General features: G+C 40.8%; 3 protein-coding genes across 4 annotated transcripts in view; 2 read left to right on the top strand and 1 right to left on the bottom strand.

Annotated features, from left to right (window-relative positions):
• The window catches only part of LOC132864475 (NLR family CARD domain-containing protein 3-like), a 1256659-nt gene that overhangs the window by 399288 nt on the left and 832694 nt on the right, over positions 1–24677 (top strand). The gene's annotated exons all lie outside the window — the stretch shown is intronic.
• lrrc42 (leucine rich repeat containing 42) lies at positions 1822–14428 on the bottom strand. 2 transcript variants are annotated; one of them, XM_060897906.1, is made up of 7 exons: positions 13442–14428; positions 13227–13358; positions 12306–12424; positions 10602–10690; positions 4586–4699; positions 3767–3845; positions 1822–2209 (listed from the first exon to the last, which is right to left on the bottom strand). In XM_060897906.1, the coding sequence occupies exons 1-7, from the start codon at positions 13903–13905 to the stop codon at positions 1947–1949; spliced, it is 1260 nt and encodes a 419-aa protein (XP_060753889.1). In that variant the 5' UTR covers positions 13906–14428; the 3' UTR covers positions 1822–1946. The 2 variants fall into 2 exon arrangements, with proteins under 2 accessions (XP_060753889.1, XP_060753890.1); XM_060897907.1 differs by having other exon boundaries at positions 10602–10687.
• yipf1 (Yip1 domain family, member 1) overlaps positions 16344–24677 on the top strand; it is an 18202-nt gene continuing 9868 nt past the window's right edge. Inside the window, 10 exon segments of the mRNA XM_060897911.1 lie at positions 16344–16361; positions 16522–16597; positions 20710–20855; positions 20935–21015; positions 21552–21639; positions 21887–21981; positions 21983–22004; positions 22154–22320; positions 22551–22733; positions 23291–23401. Of these exon segments, the coding sequence (XP_060753894.1) occupies positions 16564–16597; positions 20710–20855; positions 20935–21015; positions 21552–21639; positions 21887–21981; positions 21983–22004; positions 22154–22320; positions 22551–22733; positions 23291–23386 (912 nt within the window). The 5' untranslated portion in view covers positions 16344–16361; positions 16522–16563 and the 3' untranslated portion in view covers positions 23387–23401.

Genomic DNA, 24677 nt, shown 5'->3' with positions numbered 1-24677 from the left:
AAGGAATAAAAACTTTGCTCACACTGGGACTGACTGAACATTTTCACTCTTGTGGATAAGCGTTTGCCAAATGGAGTCTATAGTTTGTAATAAATGCTCCACTCAAAAACAATTTTGATCTGTGTTATTCCTAAATGGTCATGTGACCAGATTTTACAGGACAGCCCATTTTTGTTCATTAATTAGAAGAGTATAAGAAGACAAACAAAATAACCAAACTGCCCCGGTGGTTATGAACCTGAGGCCTGTCCTTAATTCAGACATGGATTCCTGAGTTAGCAGGATAAAACCGATTACTGATCAGACTGCTGATAATTTGACATGATCTGAGATTTGTCTCTTCTTATCAGAAAGTCCATAAAGGACAAATGTGTTAGGTTTAAAAAAAAAAAAGGATTCATATAATTATTCAATGGGTGGCACGGTGGTGTAGTGGTTAGCGCTGTCGCCTCACAGCAAGAAGGTTCTGGGTTTGAGCCCCGTGGCCGGTGAGGGCCTTTCTGTGCGGAGTTTGCATGTTCTCCCCGTGTCCGCGTGGGTTTCCTCCGGGTGCTCCGGTTTCCCCCACAGTCCAAAGACATGCAGGTTAGGTTAACTGGTGACTCTAAATTGAGCGTAGGTGTGAATGTGAGTGTGAATGGTTGTCTGTGTCTATGTGTCAGCCCTGTGATGACCTGGCGACTTGTCCAGGGTGTACCCCGCCTTTCACCCGTAGTCAGCTGGGATAGGCTCCAGCTTGCCTGCGACCCTGTAGAACAGGATAAAGCGGCTACAGATAATGAGATGAGATAATTATTCGATGTCATAATTGTTCTTGTGAGCTTCTCCATTAATTACAGTTTGTTTTGTTTCTGCTCACAATTAGAACAAGAGTGCTGAGAGCACAATATCCTCCGCTGGCAACTCTGCCATAACGCTGGTAAAATGCGACTGAATTGAACGAAATTGCAATCTGCGTATTACTGACATATAACAATGAATCCTGTCAAGCTTCATGAAATTCCTCCAAGAACTGTGAGAGGAGCTGATTTCAGAATGTGAGCGCCCTTCCTGGGATGGACAGATGGACATCACCATGACATTATCCCCCTTTGGGCCTTTCAGCCAGCAGGGGATATAAAACTTTTTGCCAAATTACATGAAATTCCTCAAAAATTGTGAGAGAAGTTGATTTCAGAAAGCAAACACACCTTGGTGAAATTGCCAAAGTACAAGTTTGTTAATAATCAAGGGCATAACTCTGGTAAAATTTGCCCAAATTACAATTTCAATATGCGTATAACTGTCATATAACAAAGCCTTTTCCCAAATTTGGTGAAATTCCTCCACAAACCGTGAGAGGAGCTGATTTCAGGAGCTTCCCGAGACAGACAGGTGGACGGATGGACATTACCATGACATAATCCTCCTTCGGGCCTTTCGGCCAGCGGGGGATAAAAACTGACCAGAAGCAGCTGATTTTATGTACATTTTTTGCACTTAATTCTTAAAACTGTAAAAGGTTAACAAGTTTAAACTTTTCTCCCGTTTTAAAATTTTCTATAAATAATTAATTATTTATTTAAAATTCCTTAAGTTTGTAGATATATGAATCCTTAAACCATTTTGCTTTTTGATGTAAAATGTAACACTATTTTGCTGGTAGTTTGTGATCATAGATACGTATATACCGTTAAAAATGTTGTGCTGTAGAAATTTCTTGAGTAGCACAGCCGCCGTGCTGAGCATTACACGCTGCCTCGATCAGATTTAAAGCAGCGATGCATCTCGACTCAAACTACCTCTGATAGAATGTCAATATAAACACAGGATCACGTGAGATTATCAGACATTTATTATATAGTAATAACATTTTATTGTAGTTATAAAACCCATCATCCTGCTTCATATAAAGCACACACACACACACACACACACACACACACACACACTTGTGTAGCTGCTGGTCAGTAACTATTGAGAAGGTCCAAGTCCTCGGCTGATAAACACGGAGACGCAGAGCGCTTGGCTGCCGAGTGTGTGTTACTGCGGTCCTCCTGCTCCGTGGAGAACTTCCTCTTCTCTCCAGACTGTGTGTGTGTATCTGTGCCGTGTTGAGACGGAGCCTGATGGTCCACCTTATAAAAGTGGATGACGCTTGTCTTCTCTTCACGTTGGGACTCGTTCCATGTAGAGTGTAATCTCTCTCGCACAAACTTCTCCCTTCCATCTAGTGAGAGAAAAGATCACCTCGAATGATCACGTTAACCTTCATATTCATGGACAAAGCACACAGTGTGTACTTCATACAGTGCGTGTGTGTGTAAAACAATAAAACACAGATGTGTTAACGCACTGTTTTGACCTTAAAGTTATTTTCCTCGAGCATCACCTCCCTGAGTGAGTGTTTTATTCCTCTTACAACACAGCGATTTACCAACTATTACATTTTATTTATGAAAAAACCCCCACATTTTTTTGATACATTTCTGTACAAAAAGCCTGCTGCTTTTATATTTTATCAGCTAAATCAATCAACATCTTCTGACCAATCAGAATGCAGAAATCAGCAGATGGAAGAGTCCAGGAAGTGCACTTAGTTTAATGTTTCTAATAAACTTCTGTCTCGTTTTGCCTTGTTCCCTCACTTCTAGAAAAGAGTTTGGCTGAGATTTCTGTTATTTTCTTCAATACATTTGACTTGTGGAAAAACTGCAGTATAAAATGAACTTTAGACAGCGAGGAGGAGGTAAGGGGACGTCTGCATGCGTTTATTTAAAGTGCAAAAGTTGTCCTTTAAAGGCAGCGTAATGTGATCTTTAAATCAGAAAAAAGTGAGATTAAAGAGGTAAAGTGGGAGGAATTGGGTGGGGAAGAGACAGACAGAGAGAGAGAGACAGACAGAGAGCAAGAGAGAGAGACCGACAGACAGCGCAAGACAGACAGAGTGAATGAGAGAGAGAGAGAGAGAGAGAGACACAGAGAGCATGAGAGAGAGACAGACAGAGAGCAAGAGAGAGTGAGACCGACAGACAGCGCAAGACAGACAGAGTGAATGAGAGAGAGAGAGAGAGAGACAGAGAGCATGAGAGAGAGACAGACAGAGAGCAAGAGTGAGAGAGAGACCGACAGACAACGCAAGACAGACAGAGTGAATGAGAGAGACAGACAGACAGACAGACAGAGAGAGAGAGAGAGAGACAGAGAGCAAGAGAGAGTTAGTGAGAGAAAGACAGAGAGACAGACAGACAGAGCGAGAGAGACAGACAGACAGAGTGAGAACAAGAGAGACAGACAGACAGCATGAGACAGACAGACAGACAAAGTGAATGAGAGAGAGACAGAGAGAGAGACCGACAGACAGCATGAGACAGTGAATGAGAGAGAGACAAAGAGCGAGAGAGAGACAGACAGAGAGCGCGAGAAAGACAGAGAGACAGACAGACAGAGCGAGAGAGACAGACAGTCAGAGTGAGACCAAGAGAGACAGACAACATGAGACAGACAGACAGAGTGAATGAGAGAGAGAGACAGACAGAGAGGGAGAGACAGAGAGACACAGACAGAGCGAGAGAGACCGACAGACAGACAGAGTGAATGAGAGAGAGAGAGAGAGAGAGAGAGAGAGAGAGAGAGAGAGACACACAGAGACAGACAGGGAGTAAGAGAGAAAAAGGCATTTCAAAAATTTCACTATGTTTCTAAAATAAAGAAAAAAAAATCAGTGTGTGCGTTTTCTGGAACGTAAGTAAATGAATAAATAAAAAGTGAAAGGGATTTGACTCACAGAACCAGACGGCGTTTGTTCTTGCCTTTGGATTTCTCTCGGTCGATTCTGCAGCTGCTGTTTCCCACTGGTTTATTACCTGAGCAACACATCAATAAAAACATGTCACAAGGAACCAGGACGCAGCAGAGAGACGCCATTTCTGCTTTAATGGCCGCATGGGAGTGAAATGGGTTTGATGTGCTAAAGAAGGGCTGCGTTTAGTGATTTTAGAAGCAGAATTATAACGGGCCTCTTTTAATCCTCTTTACTGTTTTATTCAGCTTGGAAAATTACCCATGATCCTCTACAGTGCTGCCATTTTCCATACTTCCTCAGCACCTGTACTGAATTTAGTTACGATTCTTGGGTGCCATGCAAGCCAAACCAGGATGTGTGGGCGGAGCTAAAACTAATGCACACTGATTGGTCAAACATAATTACTGATCACGGATGTCCTGATGAACCCAGGTTGCGTTTATTGTTCTGGTTCTGGAACAAGGCTGCAGGTGGAAAAAGCAGGTTTGTGCTTAGATGTGTTTCGAGCGTTTATAAATACTCTGGGATACTGAGATCTTATTTTAAAGCAAATCACTGGAATTAAACGTAATCAGTTCCACATCCATGGGCTCCGGCGACCGAAGGCACGGTGAGGTTCAGACAGAACAGAGTTCATCTGGTGGAAAAGCAGAAGCCGCTGTGTGTTAGATCAGAGTTTTGTGTATTTTCATGAGAATTCACTTGAATAAAAGATTCTTCTGTCAGACCCCAGGGCTTAGGGACATCCTGGATTTATTCATGATTACATTTTAAATGAAAAGTTCACGTCCTCAGTGTTACCTCCTCGGCCCAGCCCTCGGTTTTACACTCCGAGTGTGTGAACGTCTGCAGCGGCGACGCCGAAACGACCATCGCCATCTTACTCCTGAAGAAACTCTTCAGCGACGAGTCCACCTGAAAGAGAGTTTAATGAACTGAATGTTATATTCGAGTCAAAATGATATTTAAACTGAGTTTATAGTTACACATTATTTTTACATCATGATATAAACTGTTTTACACCAGTTTGTATTATCACATCATACAGTATTGTATTTAAAATATCTGCACGTTTATACATTAAGCACAGTGTGAAATTGAACTTAAAGCTACTGACTGCAAAGTCATCAGAAACTGTACATTTTTTATTGTGCATGGTATTTTCCTCTGTCTCGCAAGAACAATATCATGCAGGCGAATGGGATGTGATCATTCTGATGTCCTGAGGGCCGCTTTTCTCCATTTTGGGACTGTTTTCCTCCCTCTTGAGGTAAACAGTACAGCTCTACGGAAACAAGAACGCGAGGGAGGAGCTTTAACTAATTAGCATAACTATGGAACTGCATCACACCAAGATGGCGACACCACCAAGAAAACATCATGACTCTGCATCAACACTGGAGAGTTTTGAGTTGCAGGGATTTGTGTAATTTGTGGTTGACGCTCACGAATAGATCCGTGAAACAAATGATGAATATTTATGTCTTTTCTGTGTTCCTGCTTTCGTGTTCTCATTTCTTTCTCTGTAAGATGAAAACATTAGGTGTGTAACTCCACACTCGCTACCGTGGAGTCGAGCCCATGGGTTCTAAGGCTAAGATAGCTAAGAGCTAGCCAGAATGATTTAATTATCTGTCCAGAAAAATGGCACATCATCTCTCTAACTTCACTCTATCTCGCAGTTGCACTCACTAGACAGGCTTTCCTTTTCTTTTCCGCCAGCTTTTACCTGGAGGGAGAGCAAAGTCCGCCATGTTCGCCCACGCCGACTTGCTTTGGTTTAAAGTAGCTCAAACACGCCCCCTGGTGGTCACATGATATCGTTACTCACTTGCTTCGGCAATCTCCGGAATCATAAAATGCAGGACGCTTCTTATCTCGGCGAAAACATTCACACACAGGATGCACGGTGTGTGTGTGGAGCAGCGAAACATCTTGAAACTCCAACAGCAACAGAAATAGAACATTTTTACCCAGAATTCACCTTTGCAGTCAGAAACTTTAAGTACACAACATATCATAATGTCAAACATAACAGTATAACTACAGTGGTGCTTGAAAGTTTGTGAACCCTTTAGAATTTTCTACTGTATATTTCTGCATAAATATGACCTAAAACATCATCAGATTTTCACACAAGTCCTAAAAGTAGATAAAGAGAACCCAGTTAAACAAATGAGACAAAAATATTATACTTGGTCATTTATTTATTGAGGAAAATGATCCAATATTACATATCTGTGAGTGGCAAAAGTATGTGACCCTTTGCTTTCAGTATCTGGTGTGACCCCCTTGTGCAGCAATAACTGCAACTAAACGTTTGCGGTAACTGTTGATCAGTCCTGCACACCGGCTTGGAGGAATTTTAGCCCGTTCCTCCATACAGAACAGCTTCAACTCTGGGATGTTGGTGGGTTTCCTCACATGAACTGCTCGCTTCAGGGCCTTCCACAACATTTCCATTGGATTAAGGTCAGGACTTTGACTTGGCCATTCCAAAACATCAACTTTATTCTTCTTTAACCATTCTTTGGTAGAACGACTTGTGTACTTAGGGTCGTTGTCTTGCTGCATGACCCACCTTCTCTTGAGATTCAGTTCATGGACAGATGTCCTGACATTTTCCTTTAGAATTCGCTGGTATAATTCAGAATTCATTGTTCCATCAATGATGGCAAGCCGTCCTGGCCCAGATGCAGCAAAACAGGCCCAAACCATGATACTACCACCACCATGTTTCACAGATGGGATAAGGTTCTTATGCTGGAATGCAGTGTTTTCCTTTCTCCAAACATAACACAGACGAGCAGCAATGTTCTTTTGGAGAGCAGTGGCTTTCTCCTTACAATCCTGCCATGCACACCACTGTTGTTCAGTGTTCTCCTGATGGTGGACTCATGAACATTAACATTAGCCAATGTGAGAGAGGCCTTCAGTTGCTTAGAAGTTACCCTGGGGTCCTTTGTGACCTCGCCGACTATTACACGCCTTGCTCTTGCAGGCATGCAAACTGGTCAGGGGTGAAAAAGGTGAGAAGGATGCACGGGGACACGGCACGCGCGCAAAAGTACATTTCGTAGTCTACGTTACAAAAAAAATTGCAACCAGTGACATCTTGAATTTAATACAGTACAAAATAACTTTCCATAAACATGTCTTAATAAGTTACTGTTGAGTGGCCGGTAAATTGTACCATTTATTTGTCAGTGGCCGGTAAAGTTTGATATTTTGTGAAGTTAATTTTCACCCCTGTGTACAACACAGTGGGCTATTTACAAAAAGGTATATATTACTGCCTGTGCTATCTAACAGACCTACCCCAGAGGACACACCTGGCCAATCCCTGTCTGTCAATTTTCTTAAAGACATCACCTATGTGAAATCAGGGGCGGATCTAGAAAAATATTTATGGGGTGGCAAGAGGGGGGCAGGAATTTTTGAGGGGTGGCAACGTATTACAGACATGTATATATACTGAATTTAATCACAGTTTGACAACAAATAGTATGTACACACTACAAAAGGGCACAGACTGCCATTTACAAACTCATACAGATAAACTTAATCTCATGCCTTTATTGTTCACGAAGAACACACATTCTCAGATGAGGTCTATACCGTTTCTGGACAGTTTTATACTGTATATGCAAAAGAACAGACACTAAAAAACAACAATAACAACACTGCTTCAAGTTCAGCATGATTTAAACCATTTACACCAGTGTCACATTTTATAGTTTTTTTTCCTCACGCTTTGTAAAGGCTCACCAGTGAGCAGAACATGAACTTGTCATGCGTACAACAGCTGAATGCGGCGATTTCCATGTTGCTCAGCAAAACGCTTCACAAATTTATCAAGATCTAATGCTTTTGTGCGCTTTGATTCAATGCTGAGTACAGCCAAACTTGATAGTCTCTTTTCTGTCATAGTCGACCGCAAATAAGTCTTTATGAGCCTGAGAGATGAAAAACTTCGTTCACAGGATGCACTGCTCACAGGCAAGACAACCGCTATTTTACACAACCTGAACAACTCAAAAAAAACCAACATCATCATCTTGGTATGGGTCCAAAAACAGTGAACTCCATGAGAGTGGTAGGACTCTCCTGTTCCCCCTTTTTTCTGTCTAGTCCTCTCCTCGTCTGATGTAACTCATGTTTAAGATCCTCAATATTTGAATCATAAGCTTCAGCCAATAGCAATGTTTTCCTTGACAGACGGTGAATCAATATTAACTTTTGTGGCCGACTTTACACAAAACTAATGTCAGACCTAGCTAACATTAGGCCAAAAAAAAAAAAAAAAGTGTGTTTCAGGAAACATTAAATACTAAAATAAGGTCGGTAGGTAGGAAATTTTTTTTCTTAATTTGTTTTATTTTGTTCGAAAAAATTAACACAAGTAAACATCTTACAAAATAGCATTTTGGCACAGAATCCTTTATACCACACATCATAATAAAATAAGTGTTTTAAATCTTTAAACGAATAAAAAAAATATCGCAAGAGTTCGAGTTATGATCTGCGGAAGCGTATTGCTGCCACACTCAAAAAAAAAAAATTGGCTTAGACTCAAGTAATTACGTGAAAAGATATTGTTAACAGAGTTATCACGTTTTTACAATATATTTATCATGTAATAACATAACACGTAATTTAATGATATTTTCATGTGATAATGTGAAAACACCTTATCAAGAAATAACGTGAAAATATGGTTTAACGTCCTAGGCTAGGCTACTTCCATTAAAAGCAGCCGGCCTCGCCTCGCCTACTGTAGAACTTGGGTCGAGCAAAAACACGGAGCAAAAACATGGCTGAATCCTGAATGACTCCTATTTGTATAAATAGGGGACTACATAGGCGGCAAAATGTAGTGTTTTTCCCTGCCATGGAAGTGCACTTGTATACTGAAGAGGAAGCAATTTGCATTACAGCCAGGAGGGCTGATAGAAGTGGCAAAACATTTTACTTTTTATCGTTTCTTTCACAACTTGAATGCGTTGAAACAAAAAATTATGACAAACTAACGCTGCTTACACTAAAATATCGAGGGAAATTTGTAATAAAAACTTTACGGTCGGCAATTTCGACGCGGAAATTCTCGATCGGTCGGGTTACCGGAAACACACTTTTTTTTTTTTTGCCTTACATGTATAGTTAGCTAAATAACCTTCTCCAACCTGATTTTTATCCTCTCAAAATCAGCATCGCAACTATACTAGCACTGTTCATTCATTATAATTTCATTTTTTGATAGATAGTTAATCAGCTTTTACCCCTTTCCTCCCGTGTCTCCTTTCCTCGCGACTCCTGGCTCCCTCGCTTCGCGCCTCTCAATTTTCCAAAACAACCAATCTCTGGCGTTATCTCGTGCTGCATTCGCCGCAGTCGGACATTGGAAATTCGCGCACGTAAATGTCAAATTGGCCGTAATTTTTCTTTGAATTCGTCGCTGCCAACTGGGGTAGCAGCAGGGGTGGCAAGGCTTTCTTTTAGAGTGGCATATGCCACCCCGGTAGATCCGCCCATGGTTATTCACCCCCGAGCGCGCTGGAAACTGTTCCATTGGTATTCAGATTCAGTCGCGAGATGAGGTTGCCAGATCTCTCTATAAAAAGGTGACTTTGCGGTCTGAATCTGTGGAATATTCGTAAGTGAGGACTGGCAACCAGCAGTGGGTTGTGCACCAGCTGATCAGAACTCCAATGGAAAAGAAGCGTGTTAGTAACTGTTTATCTTGATTGGCTGTAACCTTGTAAGTGAAATGTTTGGCAACAATAGCGTTGTAGCCTGCCTACCCCCCCCCCAAAAAAAAAAAAACTCTTCGGATCTACACGATTCACACAAGTGACCTATTTTGGGACCAAAACGGCGAATTTCGCCGAAAGGTGAGGAGTTTGCATGTGTGTCTTGGAGTGATCTTTGTTGGTTGACCACTCCTGGGGAGGGTAACAATGGTCTTGAATTTTCTCCATTTGTACACAATCTGTCTGACTGTGGATTGGTGGAGTCCAAACTCTTTAGAGACGGTTTTGTAACCTTTTCCAGCCTGATGAACATCAACAACGCTTTTTCTGAGGTCCTCAGAAATCTCCTTTGTTCGTGCCATGATACACTTCCACAAACATGTGTTGTGAAGATCAGACTTTGATAGATCCCTGTTCTTTAAATAAAACAGGGTGCCCACTCACACCTGATTGTCATCCCATTGATTGAAAACACCTGACTCTAATTTCACCTTCAAATTAACTGCTCATCCTAGAGGTTCACATACTTTTGCCACTCACAGATATGTAATATTGGATCATTTTCCTCAATAAATAAATGACCAAGTATAATATTTTTGCCTCATTTGTTTAACTGGGTTCTCTTTATCTACTTTTAGGACTTGTGTGAAAATCTGATGATGTTTTAGGTCATATTTATGCAGAAATATAGAAAATTCTAAAGGGTTCACAAACTTTCAAGCACCACTGTATTATCACATAACCACACACCTATTTATGGACATTTTTTCATAATTTCCAGATTGAAAGTCTTATTCGATTGGCAGATTTTAAAAAATATAAATAAGTTGTTTTTTTTTTTTAGAAAGATACAAATTTTATTGAGCTGTCAATAGAATCAGAAAATAAAAAAGCTTCTAAGAACAGCCTGAGATTTATAATAATCTCCTAAGCAGAAATATTAGATAATTATCTGTCTCTTTGCTTGCTTGTTTGTTTTGCAGTGAGCCTGATGGTTCCAAAGTCCTGCGTTCCAGACTTGAAGAGTTAGCATGGAACTCTGGAGTGTGGAAGAAAAAAACCCTCACCTTGACGTTCGTGTCAGAGATGTTCAGCTCACGCAGTTTTTGAAAACACATTAAATATCCAAGTCCTTTCTCCGTCAGTGGATTACCTGCTGGGGAAAAAATGGTTTTAAAATGTTTCTATATTTAACACTCCAGCACTGGAAGAGCTGTCGATCATCTTGTCTTTGGACTGTTTTTGAGTATGGACATGTGCTGATATTCAGTTTTTATCCTGGGGTAGATTTTATTGACATTAACGATCATTTAAAAAAGGACTGTTTCCATTCAGAAAGGTATCTGAATGGGGCGTGGCATTTTGGATTCCCTTCAGTGTCATTCTGATAATGATGTAAAAACAAGAACATGCATGTTTTGTGTCTTGTTCTTCACTTTACATCTGAGAGCTTGCTTTCTCCGCACCTTCTTCCAAACAGAATTAGTATGTCCAAACTACACGAGCAGCTCAGTTTCATGTAAACTAAAAATAATATTCAAAAACACTTTCCAGTTTCCTTTTTTGCTTTCCTGGCACATAAAGGGTTTTGCACGACACAGTGCTGCACAGACAGCACTTGTACGTTATTCAGACATAATTTATGCTGTGTTCACACTTATACCGGTACGAAAGTGGTATAACTGTATCGATACAAAGTATACCGGTACAGTTTAGTGCATCTGTCCACACTAGCGAGAAATGTTTTCAGTTTTTTTTCACGGTAGTTGAAATGCGCGTGCGCAAAATGTTTCCGTGATTGCCGAGTAACTTTTTTCCGAGAATACATGTCATCTGTTATTCCGAGATCTCGAGAAAACAAAACAATTATTTCATGATCTCAGCTGGATCACTGTATCTCCGTCGGTAGAGATGAAGCCGGGCCAGTCTTCTGCGGAGGTGCCGCGGACTAATTTTGAAATGATCCCTTATTAAAAGACTTAATGCAATCTCTCCCTGTGTCAACCCCTGATCAAAATATTGCCTTATTAGGTGATCGATTATTCCAGACATTCTAATGACCAAAGTTGCGTCTATACAGAATGAGAAATAGCCCCAAAGTCAGCATATCACAAGTCTCTTGGCGCACCTGAATGAACCATTTCTCAGCTGTTTACTCGAGATCATGAAATAACGGTTTTGTTTTCTCAAGATCTCGAATTAGTTGTGTTGTTTTCTCAAGATCCTGAATTAATTATGTCGTTATCTCGGGATAACAAGGTGAATAAAAAAAAAGGATTATATGAAGGGCCTCTCTCGGCTTCCGTACGGATGAAACAGCGTGTGTGTGCTTTTTGTTGTCAGTGTACAGTCTGTATTTCTGGTGGTCATTTATTCAGTCGAATCGTATAAAACGCGCGAGGCAGTTGAGAAAGAAACAAACGAATCTCCGTTCTTCACTATTTTATTCAGTGAAGACATCGATTGAGGTGTGTGACTTTGCGCATGCGCGTTATATTTGTATCGATACAGAACCGCTTCATCTGTCCACACTACAGCGAAGCGCTACGGTACCGATACTGTACCGGTACGAAACCCATACATTTGTGGGTTTCGTACCAATACAGTTATACCGCTACAGTACCGGTATAGCTGCTAGTGTGGACAGGTGTTGGGGTACGAAAGTAGTTTCGTATCGGTACAAAATCCCTAGTGTGGACAGGGTAGTAGAGAAAGTAAACATGCTGCAGTTCAAACAAGCAGAAATGCAGCCGTGTGGAAGCTGAACGTACTCGACAGGTCCAAGTGTTGCAGGTTCTCCAGGCCTCTTCTCATCACTCGGATCGGCGCCGTCAGTCTCTGCAAGCCTTTATCCGACAGACAGTTTGCTCCCAAGAACAATGTTACAAGCCTTTAGTATAAAAAAAAAAAAATGTGTATATATATATATATATATATATATATATATATATATATATATATATATATATAAAATGAGTGATTCCACGCTTATGGGTACTGAAATGGGGACATGCACTTATTTTTGAAAATTCACCTAAAACCATTTCTTTTTTTACCATCAGGTCACAAAACATGTAATCTTTAATGAATGATATGTTAAAAGATAACTTTAATTTTCTGAGATGTAATAAAAACATATTTATATGCCAAAGTCAGAACGTAACAGAAGTGTTGTGGACATATATATTCTCAATTTTAACAATGTAGAATTACTTTTTGAAACATAGGAAGGTGATGTTTTAGCAAATATAATTAATAAACATGTGTAGTAGAATAAACATACACATTCTTTCAATAAGATTAACATGGTATATAGCTAGATTGTAATTAATTTGTAACAGACGCGAGATGGACAATCGTAACAGAAGTAATGTAACAGACATCATTTTGGAACTCATAGGCTTGACTTTGGCATATAAATATGTTTTTATTACATCTCAGAAAATTAAAGTTATCTTTTAACATATCATTCATTAAAGATTACATGTTTTGTGACCTGATGGTAAAAAAAGAAATGGTTTTAGGTGAATAAGTTCATGTCCCCATTTCAGTACCCATAAGCGTGGAATCACTCATATATATATATATATATATATATATATATATATATATATATATATATATATATATATATCAGAAGGCTAATCATTCATACTTTTATTTAGATTTCAGGTTTTTATTAAATAACTCACCTGGCACACGCTTCTGATGTTAGATGAGTGAAAAAGTCGTGGCTGTCACCCAACCTGCATCCGTGGAGATCCAGAGATTCCAAACAATGAAATACTCGAATCTCTTCTATCCTTTCTGAAAGCAAGAGACACCTGAAAGCATGACGATAATGCCTGGTTTAACAAAGTGAACACCCCGTCACAAGGTTTTTTTTTTTTTTCTGGTTTGTTCTCACCTGTTTCTCAAACATAGCGACTTTAACACAAGTTCTCCGTAGGCCTCACTAAAGACCTGTAACCTCCTCGCAGAGGTAGAAGGCTCTGCGAATTTCAGTTTCGCCTCAGCCGCTGTGAACAACCTGTCTGCCATTTCTTCAGGGAAACCGATCAGGGAATCGACATGTTCGATATTATCAGCGATAAACAATAACGATAGATCAAGCAGCGATTTCACGGTGTATCGCAGACTCCCTTCGCTGTTGTAGGTGAAGACAAAGTGATCGTTTCTCTTTCTGTATTTGGCGGGTGGGAAACCGTCCATACAGAGCGTGACTGAAAAATCTTTCTGGAATAATTTATACGATGATTTCGGTCTGGAGTACTGAGGCACGTTTCCTGTGCGGTTTACAAAGTGGAGTTCTCCTTTTTCACGAACGTACACGCTCCCATAGTCATATTCATTTGACCCACTAGAATACATTATAATTTAGTCGCAATGCTTTTAACTGACTTATTATTGATTGTTATGGGATTATTAAATTACTAAATTAAACTATTCAAGTGCATGTGAGAAGATCCATACAGTCCTATTTATTTTTTAAATAAAATATACTGTTCTACACTACAAGTTTGTTGCGTTTGTGTATCTAAATAAATTAGCTTTTTAAAAAAAAAAAAAAAAAAACGCTATCTAAATCACAAACTTGTAAAAAATATCGTGATTTTACACGGAACCAAAGCGCTTGACTCGGTTGTTTCCAGGGAAGACATTTACTGGAACACTCGGTCCTTCCGGAAGACGTTCGAAGAAAAATGTTTGGCGTTAAATGTAAACAATGCTAATAGTTAGCATAACAGAAAACCTTTCGACAAACATTCTATTTAACAAAATATTTATCCATACAAGCAAATAAACACTTTTTCCCCCACAAACAACTACACTGATCTCTGTTACCAGAATAAAACACCCGTACAGCTAACCAGCGTGCTGGTCCGCGCGAGCTCAGTTTTCCACAGGTGGCTTATGGGAAGTGTAGTTTTTATTCACACAGCGATAAACGTAATAAGGCGAGGCAAGGCAAGTTTATTTATATAGCACATTTCATACACAATGGCAGTTCAATGTACTTTACAGAAGCAAAAACAGTAAACAATAGAGAAATAAAATTACATAAAATAATTTTATTTTTAATCTAAAACAATTAATTAAAAGAATTAAAAGAAAATAATAAGAATTAAACAACAGTAGAACTAAAATAATAAAATGCCAAAAAGAAAAAAAGGAGAAAAAGAAACCAGCGGAATAAAATAGAATAAAATTAAAGTAAATTTAAAACATGCAGAGAAAGTAAAGATTATAAAAAATGTAAAAATATTAATTATTTAACAGAAAGCATCTGAGAACAGCTTGGTCTTTAGTCTAGATTTGAAGCTGCCAACAGCAGGAGCATTTTTAATGTCCTCTGGCAGTTGGTTCCATAGCTGCACTGCATAGTAGCTAAAAGCTGCTTCACCACACTTTGTTTTAACAACAGGTTTTAACAGTAAATTTTTTTGTTTTGATCTGGTAGATCTGATTGGGTTAGGCCACTGCAACATATCAGAGAGGTAATTGGGCCCTGTACCATTTAGAGATTTGTACAACAGCAGCAATGTTTTAAAGTCAATTCTGTAGCTTACTGGAAGCCAGTGAAGGGACCTTAGAATTGGAGTAATGTGCTCTGTTCTTTTTGTTCGTGTGAGAACCCTCGCCGCTGCATTTTGAACCAGCTGAAGTCGTTTGATGGTCTTTTTTGGCAGGCCTGTGAAAAGGCCATTGCAGTAATCAACCCTACTAGAGATGAAGGCATGTATTAGTTTTTCCAGATCATTTTTTGACATAAGTCCTCTTAGTTTGGAAATGTTTTTTAGGTGATAAAATGCCATTTTAGTGATTGCTTTCATGTGACTGTCAAAGTTTAGCTCGCTGTCAATGAAAACACCAAGATTTTTAACCATTTCTTTAGTTTTAATCCCTTTTGTGTCAAGAATAGTGGTAATCCTGAGTCTTTCATCTTTTTTTCCAAATAGAATTACTTCTGTTTTATCTGTGTTCAGCTGAAGAAAATTTTGTGACATCCAGCTATTGATTTGATCGATACACTGGTAGAGACATTCAAGGGGGGCATAATCATTAGGTGATAGAGCAAAATAAATTTGGGTATCATCTGCATAGCAGTGATACAAAATTGAATTTTTATTGATAATTTGCCCAAGTGGGAGCATATAAAGGTTGAAAAGTAATGGTCCAAGAATCGACCCCTGGGGGACACCACAGGTCAAGGGCATTGACGTTGAGGAACAATTTCCCAGGGTAACAAAGAAGCTTCTATCTTTTAAGTATGATTTTAACCAATTGATAACTTTACCAGTCAATCCAACCCAGTGTTCAAGTCGATATAGCAGTATGTTGTGATCAACAGTATCAAAAGCTGCACTGAGGTCCAGTAATACCAGGACCGATGTTTTGCCTGCATCAGTATTAAGACGTATGTCATTTATAACTTTAATCAGCGCTGTTTCAGTGCTATGATTGGAATGAAATCCTGACTGAAAATTATCAAAACGGCTGTTTGATATCAAGAAGGCAGTTAATTGATTGAAGACAATTTTTTCCAGGATTTTCCCGATGAATGGTAGATTTGATATTGGCCTGTAGTTATTTATTACTGAAGGATCCAGATTATTTTTTTTAATAAGGCGAGAATTGTTACAGTAATTAAAATAAATAAACATAAATCACAAATAAAGTGTATATATATATATATATATATATATATATATATATATATATATATATATATAGTACATAACCACAATTACGATTTCTAACTATAAATCATCATCCATCTAGAAAATTTACTTCCGGCATCCGTGTGACGTCATCTGATTGCGGAAGTAAGTTCCGGCTCTGATGTAGACAAGGGTTTTTTGTTTTTTGTTTTAAAAAGCAGGAGTTCTCAAACGATTAAAACATTACAGCTGGAAATAAGAAGGGTAAGTCTTAACAGAAGAGTTAAATAATGTGAAATTAAACGTTATTATCTGTTAATAACAGCAGGGTGAATATTTGTGCCGTGGTGAGTTGCAGAGGCTGAAGATGAGCAGCGCAGAGTTTCAGCTGCACTTTCAGGGTGAGTTTTTCTCTCCGTTCAGCTCTGAATGTGGTGAAACATCACGGAGGATTTGTTTTAAACACGGAAAGAAAAGCGTTCAAACTAAATCCACCTCGAACACGTGATCTTCAGCTGCGTCCAAGATTTATTCTGGAATAAAATTATAAGCTCTGTTTGTTTTAATCTTCTCACATTGGGACGTTTTCAGTTTGGTTTCCTACATTACCCACAATTCCATTCGACTACCTGTGACAAAGTACTGCCTAAACAAAGTGATGCAGCGGCGCTTTAATCTTTTGGTTTATTTATTTATTTATTGTTTATTTGCACATAAAAGAAACAAGTCATTCTGTTAAAACAGAGAAAAAAACATGCAGGGGAAGACCAGAAACCTCCAAGGTCTTTCGAGGTACTGTGATTAATTACTGTATGGTCATCACAATTACTGTTGATTATAACATGCATACATAAATAGAGTAGAGTGGGGTAATACGCCCCCAGCCTGTTTTACCCAAAATAACCACCAGATGGCGCAAAGTTACATTTCTATTGTTGCTATGGACTGGCTTGACAACGGGGATATACAAATATCCACTGTGGATCGCATGTCAGCAACGCAGCGGAGAGAAATCAAATTTCATGGTAAGTGATATAATTTTCAGATATCAGTAAAACTGTATTTAGATAGCTGCTATTTCGTCAGATATCACAGCTGTGTATGTGGTATGAGTAGACAAGTCAGTACGTTAAAAAAAATACATTAGGTATAAAAAGTTGAATCACATTTTGAAAGTAAGACCCATTTTTTGTAAAAGTGTAGTCTGTGGGGTAAAACGCCCCCTTAATGGCGGGGTAAATGGCCCCCAGGGGGCATCGTTTCCTTTTATCATAATTACTGTATTTCATACATTTCTGAATAGCAGATAGCTAATGAATTCATTGATTCAATTAGCATTATTTATTGATGCACTTGTTCTTTGTTAATTCATGTTCAATCCACACAAAATTATATTGAAATTAAAATGCGAAATATAATAAAATAATGCATCTATTCATTAATTCAGGAATATTTTCTTGTTTCTTTCACATTATAGGCTTAAGTAAACACTTTTGCTATCCAAACAGATTTTTTTGAGTGAGGGGGCCTATTGCCCCACCTCAGGGGGCCTTTTATCCCACTGGGGGGGGGTAAAAGACCCCCTTGGCACAATGTTTGTTTTTGTTAAAAAAAAAATTAAGTATTAACTTTAGGCAAACTTTAGGTGGCATTATTGTTCATGTCACTGTTGTCAAAAACTATGATTAAAACTAAACACATGGTTCATTTCAACTTGGAGAAAAACTGAATTTTCCTTAAGGGGGGCTTTTCCCCCACTCTACTCTAAATAAGATCAAACAAAAGAAAAAACCAAATCATTATCGAAATACAAGAAAATAAGGAAAAACTAATGGACTAGCTAACTTATGAGATAATACAATCAAATAACATATCAAATAAAACAGAAGTTAAAGAAAACCAGATTCAAGATTTTTATTTGTCATATGGAGCACTTGCATGTGACGTCACAGCCGATCCAGATTGTGACAGACGCCATCTTGTCGGTCAAACGCCATATTCCGCCTTCTACTTCTGGTTCTACTTCTGCCTTTTCTTCTGGAAAACCCTACTATATACAATTCTACTACAACGGCTGCGGCTACAAGCTCTCCCTACCTGTGCACGTTTTTTATGTTTTTTGTGTGTATTTTTGCGTGTTGTTCGTCTGTACCGGACTTCAATATCCACTACAACCGTATGGACTTACTGGACATTGGTTTCCAGCAGAAAATGACGGTTTGTAGCGATTTCCATCGCATGCACAACATTCCGGACGAGATAGTGAGACCAGCGGGGTCTCCGTGGATTGTTATTGGAAGCAAAGCGAAGGAGGCGGCGTCGGGAGCGGAAGCAAAAGCGAGGCTGCAGAGCCGGCCTGTTGACTAAGCTCAGAAAACAGCCACTCAAATCTCCACTGCCAAGCCTCTACCTCTCCAATGCCAGATCCATGTAAACAAGACGGACGATTTGGAATTACAGCTGGAATTACCTTATTCTATTCTATAATCGGCTGGTCAGTGCTATACTCAATACTTAAGTGACTTACCCGTCCAATGAGGATTCTTGTTTACAAGATGCCACATCTGAGTCGCTGACAAATCCTGAATTTCTGTAAAGATAACTGTCCAGAGATTTATAAGCACGCAGTGCTTCACCACTGAACAGCGAGGGAAAGTTAATGACGTAATTATACACGTCCGGGTATTCCGCTGGCAGTTCAAAATCCGGTCGTGAAAACTCCGTCCGGTAAGCCATAAGGGTCACAAATCTGTAGATCATTTATTTTAGACATATATCTAGTTATCTGTTCATTAGAAAAATGAGCCGTGTAGTCCGTCGGTTGAAATTGATCCATTCTGTACACGAGTGCAGCAGTATTCAGCGGTGTTTTTGACCAACAAGATGGCGGTTGTGTACTTTCCGGTCACGTGACTGCAAGATCTCTATACACAATAACAGACAGACACAGCAGTTTATTATTGGGTAATGAATTCTTATTTTGCAACTGCCCAACATAAAGGTAGAGTGAAAAAATGAAGATAACATTTAAAAAAAAAAGGAGAGGCAAACATAGAGGTAGATATACTGTGCAATGTCTTGTGCAAAATTGCTAATATAATCCGTGGCTCAAAGCCTGATGGAAATATAGAGGTAGATGGTGATTATAATCCGTGGTTCAAAAGCCTGAGTAAAAACTGGGGTAAAAACTGTTTGTCAGTCTAGTAGTCCTTGCTTTCACACTCCTGTAGCGTCTGCCAGATGGTAGGAGTGTGAATAGTCTGTGTTGTGGGTGTGTTTGGTCCCTGATGATGCTCTGTGCCCTTTTTGTGACCCGGGTGTTGTAAATGTCCTGTAGTGGGGGGAGGACAGCGCCACAGATGAACTGTGACACGCTGGAGAGCCTTTCTGTCCTGAGTTGTGCAGTTCCCGTACCACACAGTGATGGAATTTGTCAGGACGCTCTCCACTGTGCACCTGTAGAAGTTGCTGAGGAGTTTGGTGGACAGTCCAAATTTCCTCAGCTTCCTCAGGAAGAAGAGTCTCTGTTGAGCCTTCTTGATGGTGTGTTGTGTGTCCAGGTGAGATCCTCACTAATGTGAGTTCCGAGGAATTTAAATGTTTTCACACAACTTAAACTGATAAGTAATAAATCATAAATACATGGTAGAAACAGTAAATACCAAATCTTTACATATATAAGTAAACAAGAAGAACAAACAAATCAGGAGGTGGTAGTTGGCTTGTCTATGAAGTCGTTTTTTGAAAGTGGGTAAGGACAAACAATTTCTTAGGGATTGACTTAAAGGTTTGAGGGTTTGTCCAGCTCTTTGACCTCCTCATGTGTACCACTGCTTCATCTTTCACCCTGACGCCACCGTCTGTATCAGCCGTTCAACAAATGTTAATCTTCATAAAGCCCTGATTTATAACTTCATACATTTTAAATTACATTGAAATACTAACCACTGAAGAGCAGACCTGGCAGGTAATGACCGGGTTGCCAGGTCTGGATAGTTTAAAACACTGTGTGGCTGCTTGGATCTTGTTTTTGAGCAAATAATCTGAATTAAAAATGGGATTATGGACTGGATAACGTTCTTACATCAGAGATGCATGTTTCCCAGTCAAAGACTGAGGAAACAGAAGGAACGTCTCCATTTTTCCAAAGCCCAAACTACTTGGTTCAGTTCCAGGTCTTTTGAGATGTAGTTGAGGTGAACACCTGGCAACCCTGGTTTTAATGATATTACCTAAAACTAAGCTAAAGAAAGCTTGAGCTAAAACCAGTCAAAAACCTGAGCTCCTGGACTCTCCTGCCTCCTGGATGACTCTCGATTCTCAGCTGATGATGATGATGAGGTTCCTGTAAATATTCATCAGATCGCAGCCTGCAGCTCAGGTCTGGTGTGAAAGCCTCTACTTCATCTAGTGTGAGGTTACGTCATTATTAATGTTGCTCTGCAACACCAGAATCTACGATCACAAGCGGCTGAGTGAAGGTCTAGTCAGTCCAGGTTCTTTCTTCTTGCAGAGTTTGACGGTGGTGTGGGTGAAGCAGACAGGAGCGATGGAGCCACTGCGGTCAGTATGGATGACGAGCTCTTCAGTAAATCTCCCTCACAGTGGCGAGCGGCAGCGTCTGAGGACGAGCTGCCGGATGGTGATGACCAAACCGAGGTCAGGGGTTCGTAGTGCAGCTGTAACCCGCTGAGAGATTGTAACAGATGTTTTTCCTGACGCACTGATGTTTTTCCAGCTTCTTGGCAGTGAAAGGAAAAGTGCTGCTTTCTGGACGCTGGAGTTTTATCAGGCATTTTTCAACGTGGACACTTATCAGGTAGGAGCTCAGAAAAGAAGGAAAGGAAATGTCCTTAGTGTCTCTTTACTCGAGATGGAGTCGATATGTTTAGGAAGTCTGTCTGCGCATCAACTAAACATCAGCTCAGCCTCACTGAGTGAATGAACGCTGCGGTGTTGCTCACAGGAGCCGCCATCATAGACCACCACAATTCATTTCTGTCTGTCTGTCTGTCTGTCTGTCTGTCTGTATTTCCATCCATCTATTTGTCTGTTTGTCTCTCTGGTTATCTATCTGTCTGTCTGTTTGCATACAAGTCTGTCTTTTTATTCTATCCATCTTTCTGTACAACTGTCTAGTTGCCTGTCTACCCGTCATCTGTCTGTCTGTCTGTCTGTCTCTCTGATGTGTTTGATGAAGCTGTGAGTTCAACAGCACCAATATGTAAATTTACACTCCACTGTTGTTCCACCTGTATCCTACACACACACACACACACACACACACACACACACACACAGCTTCACTGAGTGTGTTTTACATGTATTTATTTGTTTTTGTTTGTTTATTTCCAGGTGATGGACAGAATAATCAGCTCTGTGCTGCCGTGGCGCGGAAAAAACTTTGTTCGTCGTCACATCAAGAACAACCCTGACCTCTACGGTTGGTCTGTCTGTCTCTCTCATCTGTGTGTGTGTCTGTCTGTCTCTCTCTCTCTCTCTCTCTCTCTCTCTGTCTGGCTGTCTTTTTGTGTCTGTGTCTCTGTGTCTGTCTGTCTGTCTTTTTTTTGTGTCTCTCTCTCTCTCTCTCTCTCTCCGTGTGTCTTTTTCTCTCTGTGTGTATGTCTGTCTCTCTGTCTGTCTCTCTCTCTGAGCTCTGATATGAACCTGATCTTGTCGTTCCTCTGTAGGACCGTTTTGGATCTGCGCTACGCTGGTCTTTGCCATCGGTGTGAGCGGGAACATGTCCAGTTTCCTTGTCCATCGTGGACAGCCACGCTACAACGTACGTCCCTGAGTTCAGGAAAGGTGAGAGTCACGATGAGGATGATGGTGTGATTAAAGCTGTGATCTTTAGTGTGTGTGTGTGTGTGTGTGTGTGTGTGTGTTGATGGTAGAGTTTGACCTGAACACTGAGTGTTGTGTGTGTGTGTGTGTGTGTGTGTGTGTGTTGTCAGTAACGATGGCGGCGATGGCGATCTACAGCTACGCCTGGCTCGTTCCTCTCGCGCTGTGGGGATTTCTCACATGGAGGAACAGGAAGCTCTCCAGAACGCTGTCCTACTCCTTCCTGGAGATCGTGTGTGTTTACGGCTACTCGCTCTCCGTCTACATCCCTGCCGTGGTGAGTGAGACCACAGTGTCTGCTTCTTTTTTTTTTTATCATCATCTCCGGTTTAGATCATTAATTTATAATATAACAGAGAAATTAATCTATTGTTTTTATTAATTATTTTTATTGTATTACAGAATGATCACATATACATGTCAACATTTATTATATTAATATTTATTAGTCGACTGATGGTGAATTATTGTGTGAATCCGTGTGTGTGTGTGTGTGTGTGTGTGTAGGTGCTGTGGGTGTTCCCCAGTGAGGTTCTCCGCTGGAGCTCCATCGTGGTGGCTCTGTGTCTGTCTGGCTCGGTTCTGGTGCTGACGTTCTGGCCGGTGATGAAGGCTGACAAGCCGCGGGTCGTCCTCGCCGTTCTCTCTGCTGTCATGACGCTGCACATTTTACTTGCCGTTGGCTGTAAGGTCTGACCTCACGCCTCATACCTCACGCCTCACACCTCACGTCTGATCAACACGTGATTTTACTCACGTCATGTTCACTACACAAAACTGGAGACAGTCTCGCTCACAAACGCGCGCACACACAGAGGAGGAAAACCTCATTCTTATCATATTTTTTTCATTATCTCATTCTTTCATCGTCTTGTTTTCTTTTCTCATTAATTCTGTTTCTCATCTTATCTCATTATCTCAGATTTTTATCTTTTGTCCGTATCCTGCTATCTCACCTCATTTTATGATTTCATTATTTTGTTCTCATCTCACTGTCTCGTACTTGTGATCTTGTTTTATCATGTGCTCCTGCTTCTCTCGTTTTTTCTCTCTTTATTGCTTTTTTATTAGCTTGGTGTCTCATTATCTCATTATTGCATTCTCTTTTTGTTTTTGATTTTGTTCCAGTTTGACAGTCTGCCTTGTTTTGTTCATTACTGCATCATCCCATTCTCTGTGTCTTGTTGCCTTATTTGAGCTACTTGTTGTTGTGTAATGTTTTCTCATTACCTCTCTCTTTCTCTCAGGTGTGTTTTTTCAGCACTTATGAAACTGAAACTGATGAAAAACCTGCTGCAGAAATGAACATCATCCAAACATCAACAACCATAAAGACACACTGATGTCCTACAGTCAAGGTAAAAACACACACACTGGCAAACACAGACCTCTCTCTCTCTCTCTCTCCTCTCCCCTTCTCTCTCTCTCTCTCTCTCTCTCTCTCTCCCTTCTCTCTCTCTCTCTCTCTCTCTCTCTCCCCTTCCCTATCTCTCTCTCTCCTCTCTCTCTCTCTCTCTCCCCCCCTTCCCTATCTCTCTCTCTCTCTCTCTCCCCTTCCCTATCCCTCTCTCTCTCTCTCTCCCCTTCCCTATCTCTCTCTCTCACTCTCTCTCTCTCTCTCCCCCCTCCCTATCTCTCTCTCTCTCCCCCTTCCCTATCTCTCTCTCCCCCTTCCTATCTCTCTCTCTCTCTCCCCCTATCTCTCTCTCTCCCTCCCCCTTCCCTATCTCTCTCTCTCTCTCCCTCCCCCTTCCTATCTCTCTCTCTCTCTCTCCCTATCTCTCTCTCTCCCCCCCTTCCCTATCTCTCTCTCTCTCTCTCCTCCCCCTTCCCTATCTCTCTCTCTCTCTCTCCCTCCCCCTTCCCTATGTCTCTCTCTCTCTCTCCCTCCCCTTCCCTATTCTCTCTCTCCTCTCTCTCCTCCCCCTTCCCTATCTCTCTCTCTCTCTCTCCCCCTTCCCTATCTCTCTCTCTCTCTCTCCCCCTGTCTCTCTCTCTCTCTCTCTCTCTCTCTCTCTCCCCTTCCCTATCCCTCTCTCTCTCTCTCTCTCTCTCTCCCCTTCCCTATCTCTCTCTCTCTCTCTCTCCCTTCCCTATCTCTCTCTCTCTCTCTCTCTCTCTCTCTCTCCCCTTCCCTATTCTCTCTCTCTCTCTCCCCTTCCCTATCTCTCTCTCTCCCCCTTCCCTATCTCTCTCTCTCTCTCTCTCTCTCTCTCTCTCCCTCCCCCTTCCCTATCTCTCTCTCTCTCTCTCCCTCCCCCTTCCCTATCTCTCTCTCTCTCTCTCTCTCTCTCTCTCTCCCCCCTTCCCTATCTCTCTCTCTCCCCCTTCCCTATCTCTCTCTCTCCCCCTTCCCTATCTCTCTCTCTCTCTCTCTTCCCTATCTCTCTCTCTCCCTCCCCCTTCCCTATCTCTCTCTCTCTCTCTCCCTCCCCCCTTCCCTATCTCTCTCTCTCCCTCTCTCCCTCCCCCTTCCCTATCTCTCTCTCTCTCTCTCTCCCTCCCCCTTCCCTATCTCTCTCTCTCTCTCCCTCCCCCTTCCCTATCTCTCTCTCTCTCTCTCCCCCTTCCCTATCTCTCTCTCTCTCTCTCCCCCTTCTCTCTCTCTCTCTCTCTCTCTCTCTCCCCTTCCCT

This window comes from Neoarius graeffei, chromosome 17, assembly GCF_027579695.1.
Source record: "Neoarius graeffei isolate fNeoGra1 chromosome 17, fNeoGra1.pri, whole genome shotgun sequence".
In the NCBI taxonomy this organism is placed as follows: domain Eukaryota; kingdom Metazoa; phylum Chordata; class Actinopteri; order Siluriformes; family Ariidae; genus Neoarius; species Neoarius graeffei.
The sequence above is the reverse complement of the archived record's forward strand: the minus strand, read 5'-3'. Positions and strand labels throughout refer to the sequence as shown.